The sequence below is a fragment of the Candoia aspera genome, chromosome 1 (genome assembly GCF_035149785.1).
Source record: "Candoia aspera isolate rCanAsp1 chromosome 1, rCanAsp1.hap2, whole genome shotgun sequence".
NCBI classification, from domain to species: domain Eukaryota; kingdom Metazoa; phylum Chordata; class Lepidosauria; order Squamata; family Boidae; genus Candoia; species Candoia aspera.
In genome coordinates, this window is record NC_086153.1 from 314468318 (window position 1) to 314490144 (window position 21827).

Genomic DNA, 21827 nt, shown 5'->3' on the forward strand with positions numbered 1-21827 from the left:
AGGAAAACCAGATTATGCTTCTATTCTTAATCCCACAACTTCAGTTGGGTGGGACGGGAAGATTATTTCTATTTCACTGTTCTAATTATAATAGCATTCCTGTGCAAGAATTAGTATTTTTCATCTTATAGAGTGCTCCCTGTAAGAACCGTCACGTGTTTTATACTTTATATTATTGCAACTATCACAATCTTTTATGCAATATTGAAAACAAACACCAGATTTTGCCAACATATGTAACACACTTTTAACCGTGTGTGTGTGTGTGTGTGTGTGTGTGTATGAAGGGGTGTGTGAATAGATATATATGGAAATTCTGAAGTTATTAATTTCTCAGTAAATTAAGAGTGAATATCACCAGATATTAGAATGCTGCAGCTGTAAAAAAATGGATATTTGTTGGGCTTTACAGAAGTCACTGAAATGTGGCCCTTTTAATAGTTTATCTTACAGGGATGTTTTCTTTTTGACGTGCCTCAACTTTTTTCTTGTACAGGCGCTCACGTAGCTCATTGATTCGTTTGTCCATCATGGCCACTTCCATGTTACGTTTGTTCAAAAGTTCTTTCTGTTGCTGAAGTTTGGTATTTTGTTCCTGATTAAGCCTGTTGCGAATCTATTAAAAAAAAAAAAGTAATTATCATTCAAAGTTGACCCAACTTTACTCACAGATGTTTAATGTGAAAAGAATTAAGACCCAAAAGACAAGTTCTAAAAGTTACTTTACATGTATGCTATGAAATTTGTTTCATTAAAAAAAAAACTGAAATGGCAGAAGCTCATGCTGTATCTCAGACATTTTTGAAACTCAGTGGTTTGGTAAGGGACTGTTATATGAGAAACCCAAGCCTAAACCTTCTCTTTCAGGAGCTGAGAGAAAAGTAAGGGGATTTCATCCACTTAATGTCATCTATGCAGGGAGGGGCAGTGATAGAATCCCATCAAAATCTCAGTTCTAGCACACTGCAAACCAAGCTCTGCAAAGCTAGAAACCCATATGTCTGATGTACAAAGACAAAAAAAATAACCTATACATGATCATGTTTTTCTTAAGCTAGAAGATGACAAAGTCACAATGCTATCTAAGTTGTGAGAGCTAATACCAAGAAGCTGATTCCAGATCTCCTAGTGTCCTACTGCTACTACTCAGCTCATTTCAGAGGTGGTGAGAAAAGTGCTGGTGTGTAATTTTCCTCCTTTTTCTCTGCTTGCTTTTGATCTGAATATACTGAGGAGCAGAAAGGCATGTTGTAACAGGATGTGAATCAATTTTAGACCACAGTCTCCTTTTCCCCTAATTTGAAGACCTGTGATTTCATCCAGCAAGACAATTTGTAGCAAGCATACACTGCACATTATCATATAGATTGAACTTGTACCATTGTGTCTCACTTATGTTTTGGTGTGCATAAGATTTTGGATCAAAACCCACACTTGGCCTTTCAGTGATATGGTAGGGAACACATTCTGAAAAATACGTGGGACTAAAACAAAAGCAATAATTGCTTTAATTTATATATAATTTTACATTTTAATAAATTAAATACAGTTAATATAATGATATTTATTTATTCCTCTGGGAATAAATTCCATTCCTCTAGGAGATCAAAGTAGTCACATGATATGTTCTCCTCAGTTTATATTTATAACAGCAAATCAGCAAAGAAAACTGGGTGGAAACTTTATTGAGAAATTTTATATAGCTGCCCATCTTAAATACATAACTCTGAATAGTGAACAGTACATGCAAAAACAGTATGAAAAATCTGTTACGAATTAAAATAATCCAATGCGAAAATAAATAAATAGATAAAATAATCAAGGTGCTACATAACAATTAGTTCCATAAAAAACACATGTTGAGTTCCCCTAACATCCTGGCCCTAACACTTGGGGAAAAAGCCAAGTTTTAACAGCCTTCTGGAAGGCGTAGAGGGATGGGATTAGCTGAATCTCAGGGAGGAGGCTGTTCCACAGGGCAGACTCTGTGACACAGAAGGCACACTTTGTCATTCCCACAAGATGACACTATTTGATAGTGGGGACTGTGGTGGAATATCTCCCTGAAGGGGTGTGTGTGTGATGAGATGGAGATCAGTGGGGCAGGGGGGAGAAGAGAGCGCATTCCAGGCTGACAAGCGTTCTCAGAGTTTGCTTTCCCTGGAGAAGGGGGAAGGGCCAAGGAAGAGAGTTAGATTCCCCCTGCCCTAGATTCACAAGAGGATTTTTCCCTTAAGCTCAGTTAAGGGACTGTTAGTATGGCAAGATTCTGTGTATGGTACAGAATAATAAAGAAACCAGAGTTTGCACTGACTCAGCATGGTTCTCTTTGCCTTTCCCCTGACAGGGACATGGAATAGACCCATCCTGTTGTATCTGGTGGAATGGGAGAAACTGTCAGAGATACAGTAGAAGGTATCCAATGAATGTCCATGGCTGAACTGTTAGTGCAACATACTTGGTGGGTCCAGTTTTGATGAATTCTCTATTTTTATTTTGTTTTAGAGAAATGACTGAGACTTTAAAAAGAGCAAATGTACCAAAGGAACTAGAGAAAAGGCTACACTTTTGCTAATTAATAAGTAAACATCTTAATTATTTACCTGTAGCTCTTGATATAATTTTTTTAATTCTATAGCTGCAGGCCCTGTCATCTGTCCATTATAAGACTGGAACCCGTTCAATTTCCCTTTTCTCAGATCTTCTAACTGTTGAGTAAGCTGGTCCACTTTTAACACTGCAGCTTGTAATTCCTGTTGCTTCTCCTGGAACATGGCGCTGATATGTTCAATTTCAGTAGCTACCATTAAAATGAAAAATGGAAAAAATGCACATATCAAAGAGTATAGATTACATGTAACACTATAGAATTATTTCCTTGCAACCTTTGCATTATCTCTCTTTGAGCAAAATAAGGAAGATGAGAAATATAGAAGCTGTGACCTGACAGAAGTTCATTAGGATATTCTCATGCCATAAGCTTCCTGATCCCTAAATAAATAGTCTAATTTATTTCTGTTCCCTACAGTCAGCACATATAAGCAATGATGGACAAATATGGGAAGCCAAGGATACTGATGTGGAAACTTATGCACTAAAATGTATAGTCTGGCTCCATGAGCAAAGCATAGGATGCTCACTATGCCATAACCAGATTAAGGTAGCTTATAAATTCCATAACCAAAGAAGCCTGCATTTGTACTTAAAGGGCTCAAGAAAATCAGTGTATACATTTATGATTATGTTTGAAAGAAAGAGAAATAGTGTCAAGAGGTTCTCTAAAAATAGAGTAAAATTTGAGAATATTAATACTGGGTAACACTTCTGGTTTGAATATAATTATGTGGTTTCCTTTTTTGAAAAAGCATGGTATGTAAATCCATCTATAATGTTTCAGAGTTATATTTATTTTAACTTACTTAATTTATTTAAGACATTTGTATAGATGCCCATCTTAAAACTAAACTATGGCCAGCTTACAACCCAACAATAAAAACAATATATACAGCTAAAACAAAAACAATAAAATCAAAAAACGAAAAACAGAAAAAACAGAAAAACCTGGTGCTGCAACCACACATCCCTGATGCAACCCATCATGTTTTCCTCCCACTCAATCTCTCACTCTATCCCAACACCTGGGGGAGAAGCCAGGTCTTGAGTACTCTCTGGAAGGTAAAAAGGGTGGGGGCCTGCTGGATCTCCAGGGGGAGGGTGGTGAACTATATGCAAACTAGACCACTATGGTTTATTTAATAAGACACAGTTTTTAAGAAAATCCTAGCTTACTGAAATATATGAATGCCTTGCATTGCTCAGATAATTCATACCAAGTTTAACAGTTTTATCTACACGTGGACTTTTATATCTCACTCTTAATCAAGTGTATGTTCACAACATGCTCAAGAATAATTTGACCCTGATTATATTCTGATACTGCAGATGTTCTCTTTGTCATGAAAAATGGAGGGGGTGGGAAATAAAACTGCAACAGCAGAAATGGCTTCCAACTAACTCCATGTTCAAAATGGCTCAAGTTATTGCTTTTCCATATGACTGAAGTAGAACAGTAGTTTGACAGGCATCTCACTGCATGACCACCTCTGAATCAAATATTGGATCAAAAAGGTCAAGCAATAAATATTACAGAAATAGGAATAAATCACTCATACACAAATTGCCATTCATAATTTTGCTGTAGTCCACCTGTCCCCTCATAGCACGGATTTTTTTCAGCTTAGTCTCTTGGGTCTCTACTCGTTCTTTAAGTTTCTGAAGCTTTTCACTCTCAGATACAGACTGTTGCTGACGGCGTTCTTGTTGCTTGAGATAACGCAAACGTTGTTCCTATCAAAACAAGTACAACATATAATCATGCTGTCTTATTTTTAGAAAAATACTACCGGTCAGTTCCTTAGTATAAAAGCAGACTGAAGTTCCTCAGTATAAAAGCAGACTGAGACAGCCAGTCTTTAAGTTAGGTAACAGCTTTCTTGCCTGATCTTTTTCCTTTTGAGTATAAAAACAAAACTCATGTACACTTTAAGAATTCAACTGCAATATTCATTCCAACACAGTTGCAAAGTTTCCTGTAATGTGTACTTCCTGCTACTTGGACATGCTTCCTTCCACTGCAGAATTGGTCCCAACACTCCATTACACAACTTCCCAAAGGAAACAGTGACTATCATAGGATTACAAACATGCAAAGATAAGGAGATCCAAAGCAAGATAAATATCACTTCTTTAGAATGACAGCCTATGAACTGAACAAATGCAGGAAATGCTTCCTTTTTTTCCTCAGAGCATTTTTTTTTGTTATTACACAAAACAAAAACTGAAATTCACTTCTGTCCTCTAATTCAGCACATATTTTCACTAATGTATGCTAAAAATGCTGCAGTACTAAAATACATGTCAATTATGTTACAACTGGTTTTTTGACATCTTCATACATAAAATACAGCCCTGTTCAGGCAAATAGTCTATCTCTACACCATGAATAATTTTTACATATCAATCACGTCCACTTATTTACCCCTTTTCTGAACCAAATATGCCTGGCGCCTTAGAGCGCTCCTCACACACATAGACTGTGCTAGATAATCTGCCGCTTGATTTTATTTTTATTTTATATTTATATGTGATGACTGTATTTATATCTTATACATTTGCATTTATATTTTATGATTGCTGTTTTAATTGATTGTTTTTATTGTAAACCTCCCAGAGTCCCTCTTGTGGGGGGACATGGGCAGTGGCAAAAAATCTGAATAAATAATAATAATAATAACCTTTGCTCAGAGAGGAATTTTTCCAGTTCCTTGATAATTTAGGTTGCTCTTTCTGTACCTTTTACAATTCTACAATATCCTTTTTTTTACATTAGTGACCAGAACTGTACGTACTACTCATGTCCAGCTGTACTATAAGCATGATTAAAAACAGTATACTACTGATAATTATAAATTTTAATTTTTTTCCTTTTCTTAATTATTCTGAAGTCAATAGGTGCTATAAACAAACATGGACAATTTAACTAAAGGTAAAGGTAAAGGTTTCCCTCGACGTAAAGTCCAGTCGTGTCCGACTCTAGGGGGCGGTGCTCATCTCCGTTTCTAAGCCTTGGAGCCGGTGTTGTCATAGACACTTCCGGGTCATGTGGCCAGCATGACGACACGAAACGCCGTTACCTTCCCGCCGAAGCGGTACCTATTGATCTACTCACATTTGCATGTTTTCGAACTGCTTGGTGAGCAGGAGCTGGGACGAGCAACGGGAGCTCACCCCGCCGCGCGGTTTCGAACCGCCGACCTTCCGATCGGCAGCTCAGCGGTTTAACCCACAGCGCCACCGCGTCCCTTTATTTATTTATAATTATTTATAATTATAAATAAATTTTTATTTATTTTAATTTATTTATTTAATTTATTTATTTATTTATTTATTTAGTTAGTTATTTATAATTCCAGATTATTTATGGAATACCTTTTTAAAAAATTGAAGAGTGGAATCTCATATCTCTCTATTCTTATATTCTGTATGTATATATGTCTCTATTCTAAAACCTGCACAGAAATCTTTCCAAAGGACTTTGGAAAAACAGGAGTATGCAACAAAGTAAGGGACGCGGTGGCGCTGCGGGTTAAACCGCTGAGCTGCCGATCGGAAGGTCGGCGGTTCGAAACCGCGTGGCGGGGTGAGCTCCCGTTGCTCGTCCCAGCTCCTGCACACCAAGCAGTTCGAAAACATGCAAATGTGAGTAGATCAATAGGTACCGCTTCGGCGGGAAGGTAACGGCGTTCCGTGAGTCATGCCGACCACATGACCCGGAAGTGTCTGCGGACAACGCCGGCTCTAAGGCTTAGAAATGGAGATGAGCACCGCCCCCTAGAGTCGGACACGACTGGACTTTACGTCAAGGGAAACCTTTACCTTTACCTATCTCTATTCACATCACTTGTGACATTCACAGAGCACTCTATAACAGAAGACTTAAAAGCACCAATACTAAATTTTGGGTTGTGCTCAAATAAGCAGCTAAAGAACTGGGCCTGCCAAAAGTAAAAAGTTCTGCACTACCATAAGAAAAGCCATGTGTGTTATGCTCAGAGACCAAATACATAGTCTGGGCAGCCTAATCCCCTACAACCTCCAAAGTATTGATAAAAGAAAAAAAAACCTAGCTATAGTGTGTCTGTAGTGCTTCGACTGCTGCCTTATAAAACTTCCTGGACATTTCTGCTGCATTGGTGCAATATCACCAGCTATACTATTTGCTGATACCTTCGCTATGAATCCTGTCCACTATTATTCTCAAGAGTATAACATCAGATCAGTTGCTATGTACGCTTACGGCAGCATTTCAAGCAAGGAAAGGGATGAAATTGAATCCCAGCAGTTCTTGATTACATCATTTTCTGTACTGCTGAGATTTAAAATATTTTCTAAGGGAGTACATTTTCAAAGTCTGCCAGAGCAAGTTTACCTTGGCAACCAACATTTGCTGTTGATTTTCAATTTGCTGTTGTTGCCTGGCAGCCATATCCTGAAGTTCTGAGAGTGTGAGCTCAACACGTGGATTTCCAACCTATAGAGAAAAAAGACCAATTGCAAAGGAAGAAAGACCACTGAATGGAGACGTAATAAAACAATTTCAGTGGAAGAAAACAGTAGATTAAAAGCAACCAATAATTGATTAGTGGAGCTCAAGACAAAACAGAATTCCAAAATGACACATATACATTGCATATGAAATATGTTTGAAAAGCTAGCTTCCTGAAACCAATTATATCTTTTACATGCCTAACACATCAAGGCTTTTAAAAAATGTTAAATGTTTAGAATGTGGGCGGTGATAAAAATATGATAAATAAATATTTTATTTAAAAAAAAATACAAAAGGTAGACAATGAAATATAAAAAACACAAAATCAATTAATAAACTACCCAAAAAATCCTAAACAGAACAAGGGATAAAGAAAAAACAAACCCCAAAATAAACAAAACAACAGTAAGTATCTAAATATATCACATATACATATATTAGACACTGTATAGAAATCACTGGTTTACAGAAAATAACTTATAATACTAATATTGATAATAATATTACCAAACAGAAAAAGAACGAAAATGTTAATACTACTCTATTGTTGTAAAATATGAAATGTTTACCAAACAAAAACATGCCGCTTCATTTTCTGACTATTGGGAAAAAACCTTTTCAAAGATAATTAAATTACACATTTACAAAGGAAAGATTTCTGTTTTGACAGTTTCACATACAATATATTATCTCTTTTCATAAAACAGAAGACTAATTTTTCCTCTCTATTAATAACTTTAAATTTCTACCATTTCTGAATTGTAAATTTCAAGCTAGCCTCGTCTGCCTACCAAACAAAATTATTTGACAATTAGTATGGTGCCATGATTAATGAATACACATGTGCTTTTTCATTAACTTATTTTATTTTATTTTTCACAATTGAAAAATATTTTCAGAACTGTTTTACCATCAAATAATTGTGCAGAATAATACAATATAGCTTTCAATTACTAAAACAAAGCCAACAGAAGAATAGCATCATAATCCTAATGGCTTAAAAGTAACATTAAATATTATGGCATGGAAATATCAACTTATCCATGAGTCTGAACTACATTAAATCAAGAAATAAAAGAAGGATGAGAGGAAGAAAAACACTAGCCAGTAAAAAAAAAGTTTACTTTTGTCCAGATCTATTCAGCCATATTCTAAACTACTTCAATAAGATATATGTTTTTGCACAAACACCTTATGAAATACAGTTAAACCAGAGACTAGGATAAAGTGCCAACTGCAACTACCTCTCATACAAAAATCAGTAAGAGAGTGAAAGAAAATTTAATTTAGCATTTTCCCCAAAATATTAAAGTTACCTACATATATTCCATAATACTAAATAGCTAAACATAACTGAATTATCTCCAAAGGAGAGGATTTCACCCTCTATCCATAACAGCAAGTGATGACAATTACCTGCTAGACACAAATATACTTTCTATACATTTATTATAGATAAATCTTTACCATCAATGACTATTCTGCAGTGGCATATGGACAAAACAGAAACAACAACAAAACAACAACAAAGGTTTAAACCTGTAATATTACTCTTGGCTGCTTTCTCTTCCTCCACATGACAAAAAGATGGTTATGGAAGAGCAAAGAAGATGCTTAGCTAAAGAACTGCAAATTTTGAAGATCCGAAGCAATATGTTGGGTCCCTCAAAGTAGGGCAGCAAAGCCTTTGAAAATTAAATAACTTAGTAATAGACCCATTCTGAAGTAGTACAGTTTTCTTGAAAAGTCTAGTTAATAATTAAGATTCAGGGTTTTAATCTAATTCTTTTAAGTTCAGTTACAGCTCAGATAAAATGGCTGGAAAATATCTGCAATTCTCCTATCCAAATGAAGTCCTTTAATAGAAGACAGAGCTCAAAGAAAACAGTAGTAAGCATTTCTAATCCTGTTGAGATCTAAGAGCAAAAATAACTAAATGTTGTACTCATACTAGTTATATAGTTGCTCTCTGAATGACATCATTCATTTTTCAAAACAAACCTGAGCCTATCACATATAAGACACAAAAACCTCCTCCTGGCACTCACCGACAGAAAAAATGCACTTCCAGCATTCATAAAAGGGTTTCTACAAAACTAACTACTCCCAGATTCCAAAAATTCATTCTGAGCTTCACTTTCTAACAAACTATCCGCTTCCTTCTATTAACTGAGAAATCTTGCTCTTAAAATGGAACAAGTTCAAATGTAAGATTGCGCTAATCCATGAATGAAAAACTTCCATAAAGACATAATATTTGTATTTCATCCCCTTACATCTGAGGAATCTTTTAGAGCAAAATAAATATCATCTGCTGGAAATATCACAGCCAGTGAAGCCTTACTTATTTTTTAGTTCTATCGTATCCCGGTGACAAAGAACTAGAAAGAAAGTTAGATATCATGACTATTCTGTCATTCAACTGCATGTTTTATCATCTTCATTTATTTCAAAGAATCTCTATCAGCTGATGTAAAGTTCAACTGCCAAAGATAAGTTGTTATGCACACCAGTACTGGAAGCAACAGTATTCATAAACTATGAAGTGGAATTGTGATACATATATAGTTCCCTAGCATGTGCACATGTTTATCAGCCTATAACCTTCATACTTTGTGTCAGTGCAGCTGGTGAGGTATTATGAAGAAACACTTGTGCCACATAAATTGCAGACTGGAATCTTGCAGACTGTGTTTTCACATCTGTTTAAAATCTGTTGTAGGGATCTGTAAATTATTCCATGTATGGAACAGCTGATTTTGTCTGGTCCATACCAAAACTAAAATGTGCATGATTCTGATGTTTCAGTCCATGCCCAGAATGCAACAGATTTGTTTTTTATTTATTCATTCACAGGATTGGACAGAACTATTTTGATCCAGGCAGAAGTGGCTTGTTGAGAGAGTGGGAAAAATGACAGATGAATGACGGGGAGGGATGGAAGCAGGGGGGAAGGAAAACAGTAAGAAAGATGGGGGTAAACTGGCCACTGGGATATGCTTAATCTGGGACACTGATGGTGGCAACATCAGCAGAGACAATAATGGCTAAGAGGAGGAAAAGAAGGTGCTGGAAGATAAGCCAGCAGAGGGCTAGAAGGACATGCCATACTGGAATTCCTGAAGGAGAAGAGGAGAGAGAGAGAATGACATCCACCAGCCTTGCCCTATTCACGCATCTGGATTTTGCTTTGTCCAAAACCTGGAAAAACCAAAGTGATCCAGGTTTCAATTTTGACAAACAACCTTTCAACAAAACCTCTGAGGTGTGGTGGTTTGTTCTTGCTTTGAACAAAATATTTGCCCCAGTTTGTGTACATTCCTATGATGTTGGTATTACTACATCCCATGGCAGAATGTATTGATTCATAAAACAACAAAATAAAAACTGTAAGTACAATTTCCAATAGCTGACCATTTATTAATTCGGCCTGTTTGTTAGTATGCCATGGCAATTAATAATGACTCTGACAGTTAGCAAATGATAATTAACTATCTAATCCTTGCCCTGCTGTTTCTGTATACTAGTCAAATCCAGGTGACTTTATCCATTAGGAGAAACCCTTTGAGGCACATGATTTGTAAGACAGGTAAATGTAATCTTAATTCTGTCTCCCCTCTTATGTCCCATCAGGCACACTGCAACAAATTAACAGTCATTAGGTGAATACATTTCTATTAAGCTACCTCAGACTAACAACTATTTTATTCTGTGTTTCATTCTCAGATCTGGCATAATTTAATTCCTGCTGCTCATGGAATCTTGGCTTTTTCCAGATCTTGAAGATTATCTAGTGACTGGAAAACTACTCTCCAGAGATCCAGAAGCTCAGTGTCACTTTGGAAGCCACTACAATCCTCCTCTACTATCTGCATTTTTTGAGGGGGGGGTGCCTTTGAGTCAGTCTTGATGCCTGATGACTGCCTAGACATGTCCTTGCAGTTTTCTTGGCAAGATTTCAGAAGTGGTTTCCCATTGCCTCCTCCTTCCTAGGGCTGAGAGAAAGTGACTGGCCCAAGGTCACCCAGCTGGCTTCGTGCCTAAAGCAGGACTAGAACTCACAGTCACCCAGTTTCTAGTCTGATGCCTTAATCACTACACCAAACTGGCTCTTACTACAGTATCTGCATACACAGAGGCTTTCTTATATTTTCTGGATTTTCTTATATTTGCAGCCGATAACACATGAAAAGCTCTACTTGTGGGAAGCTCTGCTTGTGGAATAAAACTTTCTAGCTCTTCTTTCTTGTTAAATAAAGACACTCAAGGCCAGCCAAATCATGCAACAAATTAAACCATAAGATTTCTTTTCAACTAGAAATTCAGTTTCTGTAACTCCAAAACTGTCCTATCATCTTGTACAGCAAGCAGATTTTGTCTTTGTATGAAACTAATCCATGTGTAAATCTTATGAACAAATATTTAGTTGAAACTAAGACTATTATTGCCAGGTCAATTGTTTCATCCACATGTCTGTCTTGCATTTTTTAAATTACTCCACGAAGTTAGACAATCCATTTGGGAAGGAAAATGTAACATTTTACAATAGCAGTAATTTTGTTTAGTTTTGTGGAAAAAAGGTAGATTGACTAAATCCACATAAAGAAAGGACAGTATTTGGATATAAAAATCAAAACAGTGAACACAGAGCTCGCTATCTAATGATCTAGTGTTATATTTATCAGGGTTCTGTATACTTCAAAAATTATTCAGAAGAAGTGCTTTCTACCTCACGTGAGCATAGCATTTCTCTGCTATTTTTTAGACCTCCATGAAAGCCTGAAAAGATTCTTTTGCTTTATGCAATTAAGTCATTAAAGTAAAACTCATTAAAGTTTTAAAGCATTCACAATTTTTTTCAAAGCAGGCATAGCCCTCATATTTACATCTACACCAAACACTTAATCTAACAGTGTAATTTAAAATGTAGTTATTTAATTATGCCATTAATATTAAAAAAATTTTTAAAAAAATTACCCAAGTTCTGCTTATACTATTGTTTATTATAAAAACTATATACCACTCCACTAAAACATTGCTTTAAATTGTGGGCAATAGCGAAATTGTAATTAAAAGACAAATCAATTAAACATTAAAAAAATAACTCTAGCTATAGATTAAGTACAATTTCAGCAGCATTAGCCTACATACCCAAACTCTATTTGAATAAAAAACTGCTGCCAGCAGGAGGATACATTATTTTCTTTTGTCAGGAAGCACCAGATTCTGGGAGTAGCCTTCTAAGTGTTCCTCAGATAACAGGAGGGCAGAAAGAAAAGTCTCTTCCAAAAGGCTCATATGAGAGAAGGTAGTATTTCAAATAATCTGGTGTTAGTTCATGTAGGTTATTATTTATCATAACCAGTACTGAACTATGCCCATAAACAGAAAGGCAGACCATGAAGTAGTTGTAACTAGGAAATCATATGCTTTTTATAACTGGCCCTAATCAGTGGTCTGGCTGCGACATTCCAGGCAGGCTGAAATTTCCCTATCTTAAGGAAGCCTCATACAGAGTATGACAGAATAGACTCAAATAGTTAACTGTGCAAATATGCTGCTGGCTATGCTGAAAACTGGATATAAAGATCAAGGATTTAAATCTAGGAATAAACCCAAGCTGCAATTCAAAGGAAGTAATTCAGAATTGTCCAGCCAAGATAAAAATGAATTGTCTTTTCCTATGTTAGGCATTGTCTTCTGTGCATTCGGTTGTATATCTTCGTTCAGTCTGCTACTGTCAGCCCTTCAAGGTCGGTCAGACCAGGAAACAGAGATCACAAGAACTATTAGAACTCTATGTCACAGGTTATGTTAATAGAATACTGAAAACCAGAACAAGTTTCTCTCTGCCCCCTTTAATACCCAAGACAATCAAGGCAAGGGTAATCTTGAGGTTTTTTCTCACCCCTTCCTCTTTCTCAGGGTTGACCTCACATTCTTTCTTCAAGATGATCTCTGTATTCCTTTACACCACCTCCTCTATCAGATTCAGACTCCCCTTTTGCATGTGAAGGAGACACCGGCAATGTCCTATGGGAACCAACTACAAACTCATTCCCCCTACATTTGCTTGGCAGTTCTCCAAGGTCACTTGAAAGGTCTTGCCACACAGAGTCAGACAGAGCTGGAAAGTCCTCCATCTCTTCCTGCTGCATTGCAACCTATACTGAAGAATCTACTGTGGTGGCAAGTACAGAGTCCTCTTCAATTCTATGGGTTCACTCTCTACCGACAGGAGTGGTAAACTACAGGGACATGGCTTGTGCACAGTTGTTCTGTGGACAATGGAGCAGCCCAATGATCTGATGCCTTCTCCCTGATCTCCCTCTATTCAGCAAGTGCTGAATAGAGAAGCGTGATACTTTCAAGATTGACATCAGCCCTACTAGGTAGGCCAGGACAAGAAACAGACACCATGAGAACTACAGGAACTCTATTGTGCAGGGTACAATTATCGAATTTTGAAAGTCCAACAGTTTCACTCTGCCCCCTTTTATACCAAAGAGAATCAAAACAGGGTAATCTTAAGTATTTTTCTCACCCCTTCCTCTTTCTCAGAGCCGAGCTGACCATTCTCACATTCCCTCTTCAAAGTTATCTCCGTATTTGTCTACAACTACCAAAGTCTGTGAAGGAATTAAAATTTAAACAGTTTTCTTACCTGTACATTTATTGGTCTGGGACTGTAAATAAATAATTTCACTTTATTAAAAACGCTAGGCAGCTGCTAACATACTAACAGCCTGAACTCAAGACAGCTTTTCATATGGCTTCATGTTAAATAAGAGGGAAACAAGATGGAATTCTAGGATCAGTAATAAATGTTTTACACCCATTCAAGGGGGAAAAAAAGCCACTGTAATACAATGCTGCTGAGTCCCATCCCAGACAGGTGATCCAGAAATTTACCAAAGCTGGTGGTTACTGAAAGCCACTAAGAAATCCAGGAGAACTAACAGGTAAACACTTTCTTAATGGTCCCCTTGGTGAAAACTGATATGGATTTACATATCCTTCTCATCCAGAAATAATTGGGAAACAGAATAATAAACAAATTCAATCATGTTATCTTTAAGAATAACCATTCTTTTAGCATCACTACCTACATGCTGATACAGATTACTTTTCTAGATCAGGATTAATAATAGTAAAGAGAATAAATGGAGGCCTTCAGATAGTGACTATTGGATATTTTATTTATTTATTTGTTTGTTTATTTATTTCAAATTTCTGTCATCGCCCATCTCCCCCAAAGGGAGGTGGGCAGTGATACTGATATCTAACTGATATTATATCAGTTAGAATATTTTCTTCAAGTGAAGTTTTTGGAAGAACAGCCTATACCTGACTACTAAGGAAAGGCAACATGGTGCCCTCCAGATGTTTGAATTTTAGCTCCTAAGAGCCATCAAGTGTGGCCAATCATAAAGGACATTGAAAGGAACCATATTGCCTACAGTTAAAATTAACAGACTGCGCTTCCTAATGACTTGTTTAAAAGAACAATGAGCATTAATTGGTTTTCTGACAAATACTTCAAAACATGCAATGCATTCTTCTCTTTAAGAACTGATAATCAGTTCCAAAGCTATAATAAATTTAATCTAATTTTAAAGCAACTAGAAAAAAGATAACCTATTGACTGCACATAGGTTCATTGTGCAAGTGAAATGTACAAAAAGATACTACAAAGTGAAGACTGCTTAATAAAGAAATGGTTTGCATCCTCCTTTTAATCAAACAGGAAAGAACTGCAAACCAAAATATGAATGTTGTGTTTACTGTAATTCATTACTCAAAAACAATTATGAATAATAGAAATGCCTCATTAAGCACTATAAATAAATGCTATTCCTTTTAACAGTGTGGATTGTGAAACTGGATTTTTCTGGATGTTTAAAGAGGAAGCAAAACCATCCTATTTTGATATGCTCTAACTTGCTATGATTAAGACTCATTAAAAGATTTTGAAATACCATAGGCTTTACTTTATTTTTGTTTTTCCGAAATTGTGGTTAATGCAGTGTTTACAAAGGTGACACAACCTCAGAAAACATTCAAAACAGCACGTAATTAAATTTAATGCTATAGGCATTATAAAACATTTACATGCCTCACACATTTTCATCACAACATTCTTTATTACATTTTCAGCTAAAGTGTTGACGGAGTTCCATAAGAAATTTGTACAATTTGCACCATGTACTCTGTATAAAATTTGTATGCCAATTCTTCTATTTCACCATTTATTTTCACAGATAAGTATGATTACTGAAACAATAATCAATTTTTTCTTATTAACATTAAAAGTAAAACCAATTAACTGCAAAAACACTATTTACAAGCCAAGTTGGCCAATAACTCCCAAATCTTACAAGAAATAAGCTCTCATTCTCAGTCTGTGTAGAACTAATAAATATCAGGTGGCTTTGTACCTTCTTCAATCAAATACAAAAGCCCCTTTCCCAGTTATCCCCTTCTTCCTCTCACCCAAATCCTCCTTTAATATGGAAAACTGCCTCTGGGTTTTAATCAGAAATCATTGAATGAAACGTCTAGTGGATTTTGCCGGCAGTGAAAAGCCTAATCATGACAAGATCACACCAGCTGTCAAGTCTAATTAGCTCAATGCATTGTCCTTTTCACATTCAATGTAGAATGTTGAGCTAGTTCCATTTTTAGGCCTAATTGTGCATTTAAATTTGAAAACACAAACAACACAGAATAGAAACTGTTAAGGCTTGCAGCCTGTGTAGTTTTTAAGTTTTTAAAAGCTTTTACTGGGTTTTTTGGAGCATTACGCCACCCAGAGTCCATAAGAGTTGGATAGCTATAACCAATGCAAATATATATATATATATATATTTTTTTACTTAGCTGTGCAGAGCTACATGATAGATGAAGTGGAAGTTATTGCCTCCCTGTCTTCCTCTGCAGCACTCTTTGCTGTTCAGAGAAACAAGATGCCATGTTGACTGACATACCATGAAACTGTTGACTGACATGCTGTTTTATGAGTACAAGCAAACTACAGAAAAGGATAACATAGAATTCTCTTTCATATATTTGCTGACCAAAGTGGAACAGCACACAAAATAAATTAAAAATAATAATGCAGGCAAAGGACTGTGCCACACTAAAGTACACTAGGAAGAACCGTGTTTGTAGAAGATAAAGAACAGTCTAACTGCACACACCAGATTCCATGAAATGAGTAACAAAAACACATGCATTTAATAAACACATTTATCACTGAAACAAAATAGGTAGCTTATCCTTTCTAAATATTCTGCTTTTAAACAATGAGAGCAGAAACAAACCAAGCAAGTTTTAGCAAATAAATGTAACATCCAGAGGTATATGAATATTTTTTATTCTAATTTCTGAATATCAGGCAAAGTCCTGGCTCTTTGGTAGAGCACCTGGAGCCTGAAACATGCAGTATAGGCTTTTAACTTGTGTTACCTTTTCTTTCTGTATGTTATACTATTGTTCTTTTATTGTAATCGTAATTGCCTAGAGTCTTTGGAGCTGGGCAGGATATAAGTTTAATAAGTTAGTAAGTAGGTAAAATACATACATACATAAAAATACTAGAATTCAGAACCAGCATAGCTGACAGAGAGCCAGTTTGGTGTAGTTTTAAAGCAGTGTGACAGAAACCAGGAGACTGTGTTCTAGTCTCACCTTAGGTGCTAAACCAGCTGGGTGACTTCTGGCCAATCACTCTTTCTCAACCCTAGGAAGAAGGCAATGGCAAACCACTTCCAGAATCTTGCCCCCCCAAAAAACCTGCAGGGACTAGTCCAGGCAATCGCCAGGAGTCAACAATGACTTGAAGGCACCAAAAAAAGGGAACCACCCTGACAAAGCACAGCTTTACAATGAAAATGGCCAATGTCAATTATTAGTCAAATTTGAGTCTGAAAATTCAGTTCTGCTTTCTTCACAAAAATTTATTAAAGAGTCATTCTTCAAGTCATGTGATTGTACAGATATATTAAATCAATGGTCTGCTTCCCATATTGCTGTAGATTCCCCTTAAGTTTAAAAAAACAAATCTTAAGCATATTTACTCAGGCTATTTATTCAATGGTCAGAGAATTACTGACTCCATGCATTTTCTTTTCATGCAAATCCTCTTAAGAGCTGCTGGTTAGCAGTTGTGGGAAATGGGATGCTGATAAGATCAAACAGAGCTCTTTTATATTAATATATAAGAATGATGCAAGTCTTTCATTCCGAGTATTAACAACAACGGCAGAAATGTGTTATTTCCAAGATAGTATTCAACACATGAAGATGACACACAATCACAATAGATGTATTAGAACTTTGTGTAACTGTAAACACCAGCACTGAGTATTTAAAAAGTTGTTCTGTTAATAGTTTACATTAGTACTATCAGTAAATTGCTGCAAAATAACACTGTTTTAGAATATATAATATATATTGAAAACTTTTTGTGTCTTATTATAGAAATATCAATGTGTTAAATCCTTGTAGGTATTCCACATATACAAAACTATTGGAGGGTTAAATTCAGGAGGGAAAGAAGTTAGGCTAAGAACTAAACTTTATACCAAATTATAATTAAATTGGACCAAATAGAAATAACAGTGTTGTTTCACTATTTCCAAACAGAAATGAATGGTAACTGTTTCACAAAAGTGGAGTTTCCTTTTACTAAACATCCACAAAAATCTAAATACATGTATTTCTAAAAACCCTGTAAGACTATTTTATTCAAGCTAGCATTCAACAACTCAGATATCACAGGAACATGCTATTTTTATGTATTACTTTTAAATTTTTGAACCCACAGAATACTACAGAAATGGTACTGGGGTGCATATTAGTAAAATACAGAAGCAAATGGCAATCAAGCTCAGGGCCGCAACTGGGGGGGCCCAAGCGGGGCATGTGCCCCGGGTGCCACGCTGGGGGGGGCGCCAAAATGAGCACGGGGGGGGCACCAAAATGGGCATGGAATCCATGTTTGCCCCAGGTGACACAGACCCTAGTTGCAGGCCTGATCAAGCTACTTCATGCCCCAAACATTTTGACTGATGCATCCATTTTATAGTGGTTAAGACCAATTGCAGTGTAGAAACATTTAAGGAAAATCAAGTGTTATAACTTTCATAAAAGAAACCCCGTGATAAATTTGATAATGTAAAATTGTTTGCCTTGATGAAAGCAATGTAAAATATTTTTATTTTAAAATTTGTTTCAAAAATTTTTAAATATATGTTTAGAACTGTCTAAGAATGCCAAAGTATGCATAACTTCCCTGGATAGTGACTATAAAACCCTAAAGATTTTTTTAAAATTTTCATATGAAATCATGTGGGATTCTGGCATCCTCACGTTAGACTGTAGAAGATCCCAGCAGTGAAATCACCAAAATCTAACAAGATACGGCAACCTTACAAAATGTTGGTTGTTATTTTATGTTACTTTATTTCACTACATTTATCTTCTGTCTTCTTAACCATGCAAGCTCACTCAAGGGTACCCAGGATTCATGGTTTAAAAACACAAATTAACTTAAAAATAAATATACTGTTAATTTGCAATTTGCTACATACCCCATTCTCTGTACGTTTCTCCACAGGTATAGAAATTCCATTTCTATGATTTTGAGTCTGACGGCCTGGGAAAAACACAATTATAACATTTAGTTTTCCCAACTAATAATTGACATTTTTTGCATCAGTAAAACTTTAGAGAGTTTAAATATAATGTCCAACCTTGTGTGTTGATTTGACCAGCACAATTTCAGGTGTTGAAGAGGAGGAAAGTAGAATGTTTTCTATCTTTTTTGTTGTACAGATGCTTGTTTTTCTACATGTATTTGAACCTCAGTTCAATAACAACTCAAGGGCCACTGGAGTTGATGTTATCTGAGTTGTAATTATTATGTTGTTATAATATAGTTATATAGCTAAGCTGGTAAAACATTTATTCACTCTATGCTCTCCACAAAACCTATCACCACTGCTGCTGCTGATTTCAACCATACCTATTTGTGTAAACAACACCCACCACCATCATGCCATTTTATTCCCAGAAGAGAATGTCAAAACGTAATTTAGTCTGAGTTTCTACCAGCCACTGAGAGTATTCACTGCCCAACCCTTTCCATGTAGCAACTTGCTTACCATGATTGCTATTTCTCCATGGAGAGTAACAGTTAATTTGCCTGAGTATACTGGTTATAAAAACAAGCAGCTGATCTGAATAGCCATAATTTAATTTTGTTCAAAGGCAATCTCTGATAAAAAAAAAAATTAAAATGGCAGCCAGCGTGGCGGCAGGGGACCAAGCAGCCGGAAGGGGCTGGTTGAGCCCGGTCAATGTCTCCCTGGGCGGCAGCCAAGCAGGGCTGTCAGGTGGCAGCCCCTCCATTGTGGAGGTTCCTTGTGAGAGGGTGGCAGGCAACAGAGCTCAGCAGCGCTGTGGACCAGCTGCCTTTCTTCCAGCTGATGGGCCATGCAGGATGGACTCCGGAGGACGCAGCAGCATGGCAGAGTGAGAGGCAACAGACCAGCAGCTTAGCCCATCCTCCATCTTGGGCTTGCCACCACAGAGAATATAAAGACAGGCTGGGCCAGCACAAGACGAGGAAGTTGCAGTGGCTACGGGGTCCTGGTGGTTGGAGTCCCCAGTGGAGTGGAGGGCTCAGGTGGCTGGGCAGCTTGTGGCAGGAGCAAGGCAACAGACCAGTGGGGGGACTTCCTTGTGTCTTGCTGCTGCCGCTCAAGAGGCTACATGGTAAAGCAGCCATTTCAATGGATTCCTTTGCCTGTCTGGGAGGACTTGGGATTAAGGACATTTGTATGGACCAGGAGCTTTTATATGGTTTGGTGGTTGGAGTGGGGGCTGGGTATGGCTGGGGCCTTGTTCCCCTCCTGTGAGAGACAGGGGTAGGCTGGGGGTGCTGCCCCCCAGTCCTTTTGGGGGGGTGTTGCTTCTCTGCTGCCTGGGTGAGAGCAGGAGGGGGGGTGAAAGAGGAAGGTTTGGTTTTGGGTGCTAGAGAGTTGCGTGAAGGAAGGTTTGGGTGTTTAGATAGAAGGCCTGCTCAGGTGGAGGCAAAGAGTATGTTACAAGTGCCAGAATCGGAGCAGAGCCTGTCTAGGTTGTTTAGGTTGGATGTGGATGGCTCCCAGGACCTCGGGGATGGGAGGCTGGAGGGGAGGGGAGCCAGATAGGGAGAGAGGGGAGATGGTAGGGGAGGGCACTGCAGTGGTGCGAGCATGGGCAGGTACTGCAGGAGTCGGGGGGTGGGCTGCTCTCGGGGAAGGTGACCCAAATGCTTAATACAAGTACCGTGTTCTGTCCCCCTGTGCTTGGCCCCAGGACCTGGTTTCTAGAACTTTGGTGGTTCTGGTCTCTGGCTGCTGCTGCTGCTGAATGCCAGGTCAACCTGCAGTAAAGCTCACCTCACCCATGATCCGACTGTGGATGGGAGAGCCAACCCAGTTGTATCATCAAGACCTGGTTGGGCACTGAATGGGGGGCTCCCCTCTCTGAAACGTGTCCCCCTGGGTTTTGAGTGTGGCATCAGCCACAACTGCAGGGCAGGGGTGGGAGTGTGGTGGTTCTTATTCTCTGGAGTCTCTGGTGGCCTCCAGGGGCCCTGCCCCAGACATCAATGGATGTGAGACCCTCTTAATGAAACTGGGCCATAGGAATCAGTGGGGATTGCTGCTCATTTACCTTCCTCCCTGCAGTGTAGCAGCATCCCTGCCTGTGCTCCTGGACTCTGTGTCTGAGCTGGGTGGAGTTCTCTAAGTTTATGGTTCTGGGGGATTTCAACCTGCTGTCGCTGGACCTGGGGTCTGAGGCAGCATAGGAGTTCATGGCCACCGTGGACCTAGTTCAACTTATTCACACGGGGGGCCACATACTGGATCTGGTGTCTGCCTCCAGTAGCCTGAATTTGGGGCATATGGATTTGGGGGGCATTAACATCAGTCCCCTACCATTGACAGACCACTCCCTGTTGGCCCTAGAGTTCTCAGCAGCTGCCCCTCACTGCAGGGAGGTGGGGCCTATTAGACTGGACCGCCCCAGGTGCCCGATGGACCCAGTACTTCTGGCCTGGCTCCACAGGTTGGGAGTAGGACCCAAAGTTTTGTGGTGGTTCTCCTCCTTTCTTTGTGGCCAGTTCCAGTCAGGGTTGGTGGGCAAGGAGAGGTGAAGCCCTAGGCCCCTGCAATGTGGGGTGTCTCAGGGCTCAGGTCTCTCCTCTCTCCTCTTTAACATCTACATGAAACCAGTGAGCGAGGTCATCCAATGGCACAGGGTACAGTATCATCAGTATGATTATGATACCCAACTATACATTACTACCCCTGGCTGGGCAGGTGATGCTGTTGCTGTTCTGTACAAGGGCCTAGAGGCTGTAAGGGTCTGGATGGAGAGGAACCAACTTCAGCTCAACCCTGGGAAGATGGAGTGGCTCTGGGTTTTTGGCCACCCAGGATCTCATGATTTGTCATCTTTGTCACTGGACAGAGTTGCACTCCCCTGGATCAAGCTGGTGCACAATTTGGGGGTCCTCCTGGACTCATGGCTCCTGCTTGATGAGCAGGTGGCAACCATGGCTAGGGGAGCCTTTGCACAGATCCGTCTTATGCGCCAATTGCTCCCTTTCCTGAACCAGGAGGCCTTCCTCACGGTCACTATGCCTTAGTCATTTCCCATTTGG

General features: G+C 38.3%; 1 protein-coding gene across 5 annotated transcripts in view; it reads right to left on the minus strand.

Annotated features, from left to right (window-relative positions):
* The window catches only part of PPP1R13B (protein phosphatase 1 regulatory subunit 13B), a 69185-nt gene that overhangs the window by 18332 nt on the left and 29026 nt on the right, over window positions 1–21827 (minus strand). For 3 of the 5 annotated variants that reach the window (XM_063290384.1, XM_063290382.1, XM_063290386.1), the window contains exons 4-8: window positions 18703–18767; window positions 6989–7090; window positions 4173–4347; window positions 2604–2800; window positions 452–616 (exon numbers count right to left, since the gene is read on the minus strand). In XM_063290384.1, coding sequence (XP_063146454.1) covers window positions 452–616; window positions 2604–2800; window positions 4173–4347; window positions 6989–7090; window positions 18703–18767 — 704 coding nt within the window. The remainder of the gene's footprint in view (window positions 1–451; window positions 617–2603; window positions 2801–4172; window positions 4348–6988; window positions 7091–18702; window positions 18768–21827) is intronic. The other 2 variants (XM_063290385.1, XM_063290383.1) reach the window with 1 other exon arrangement.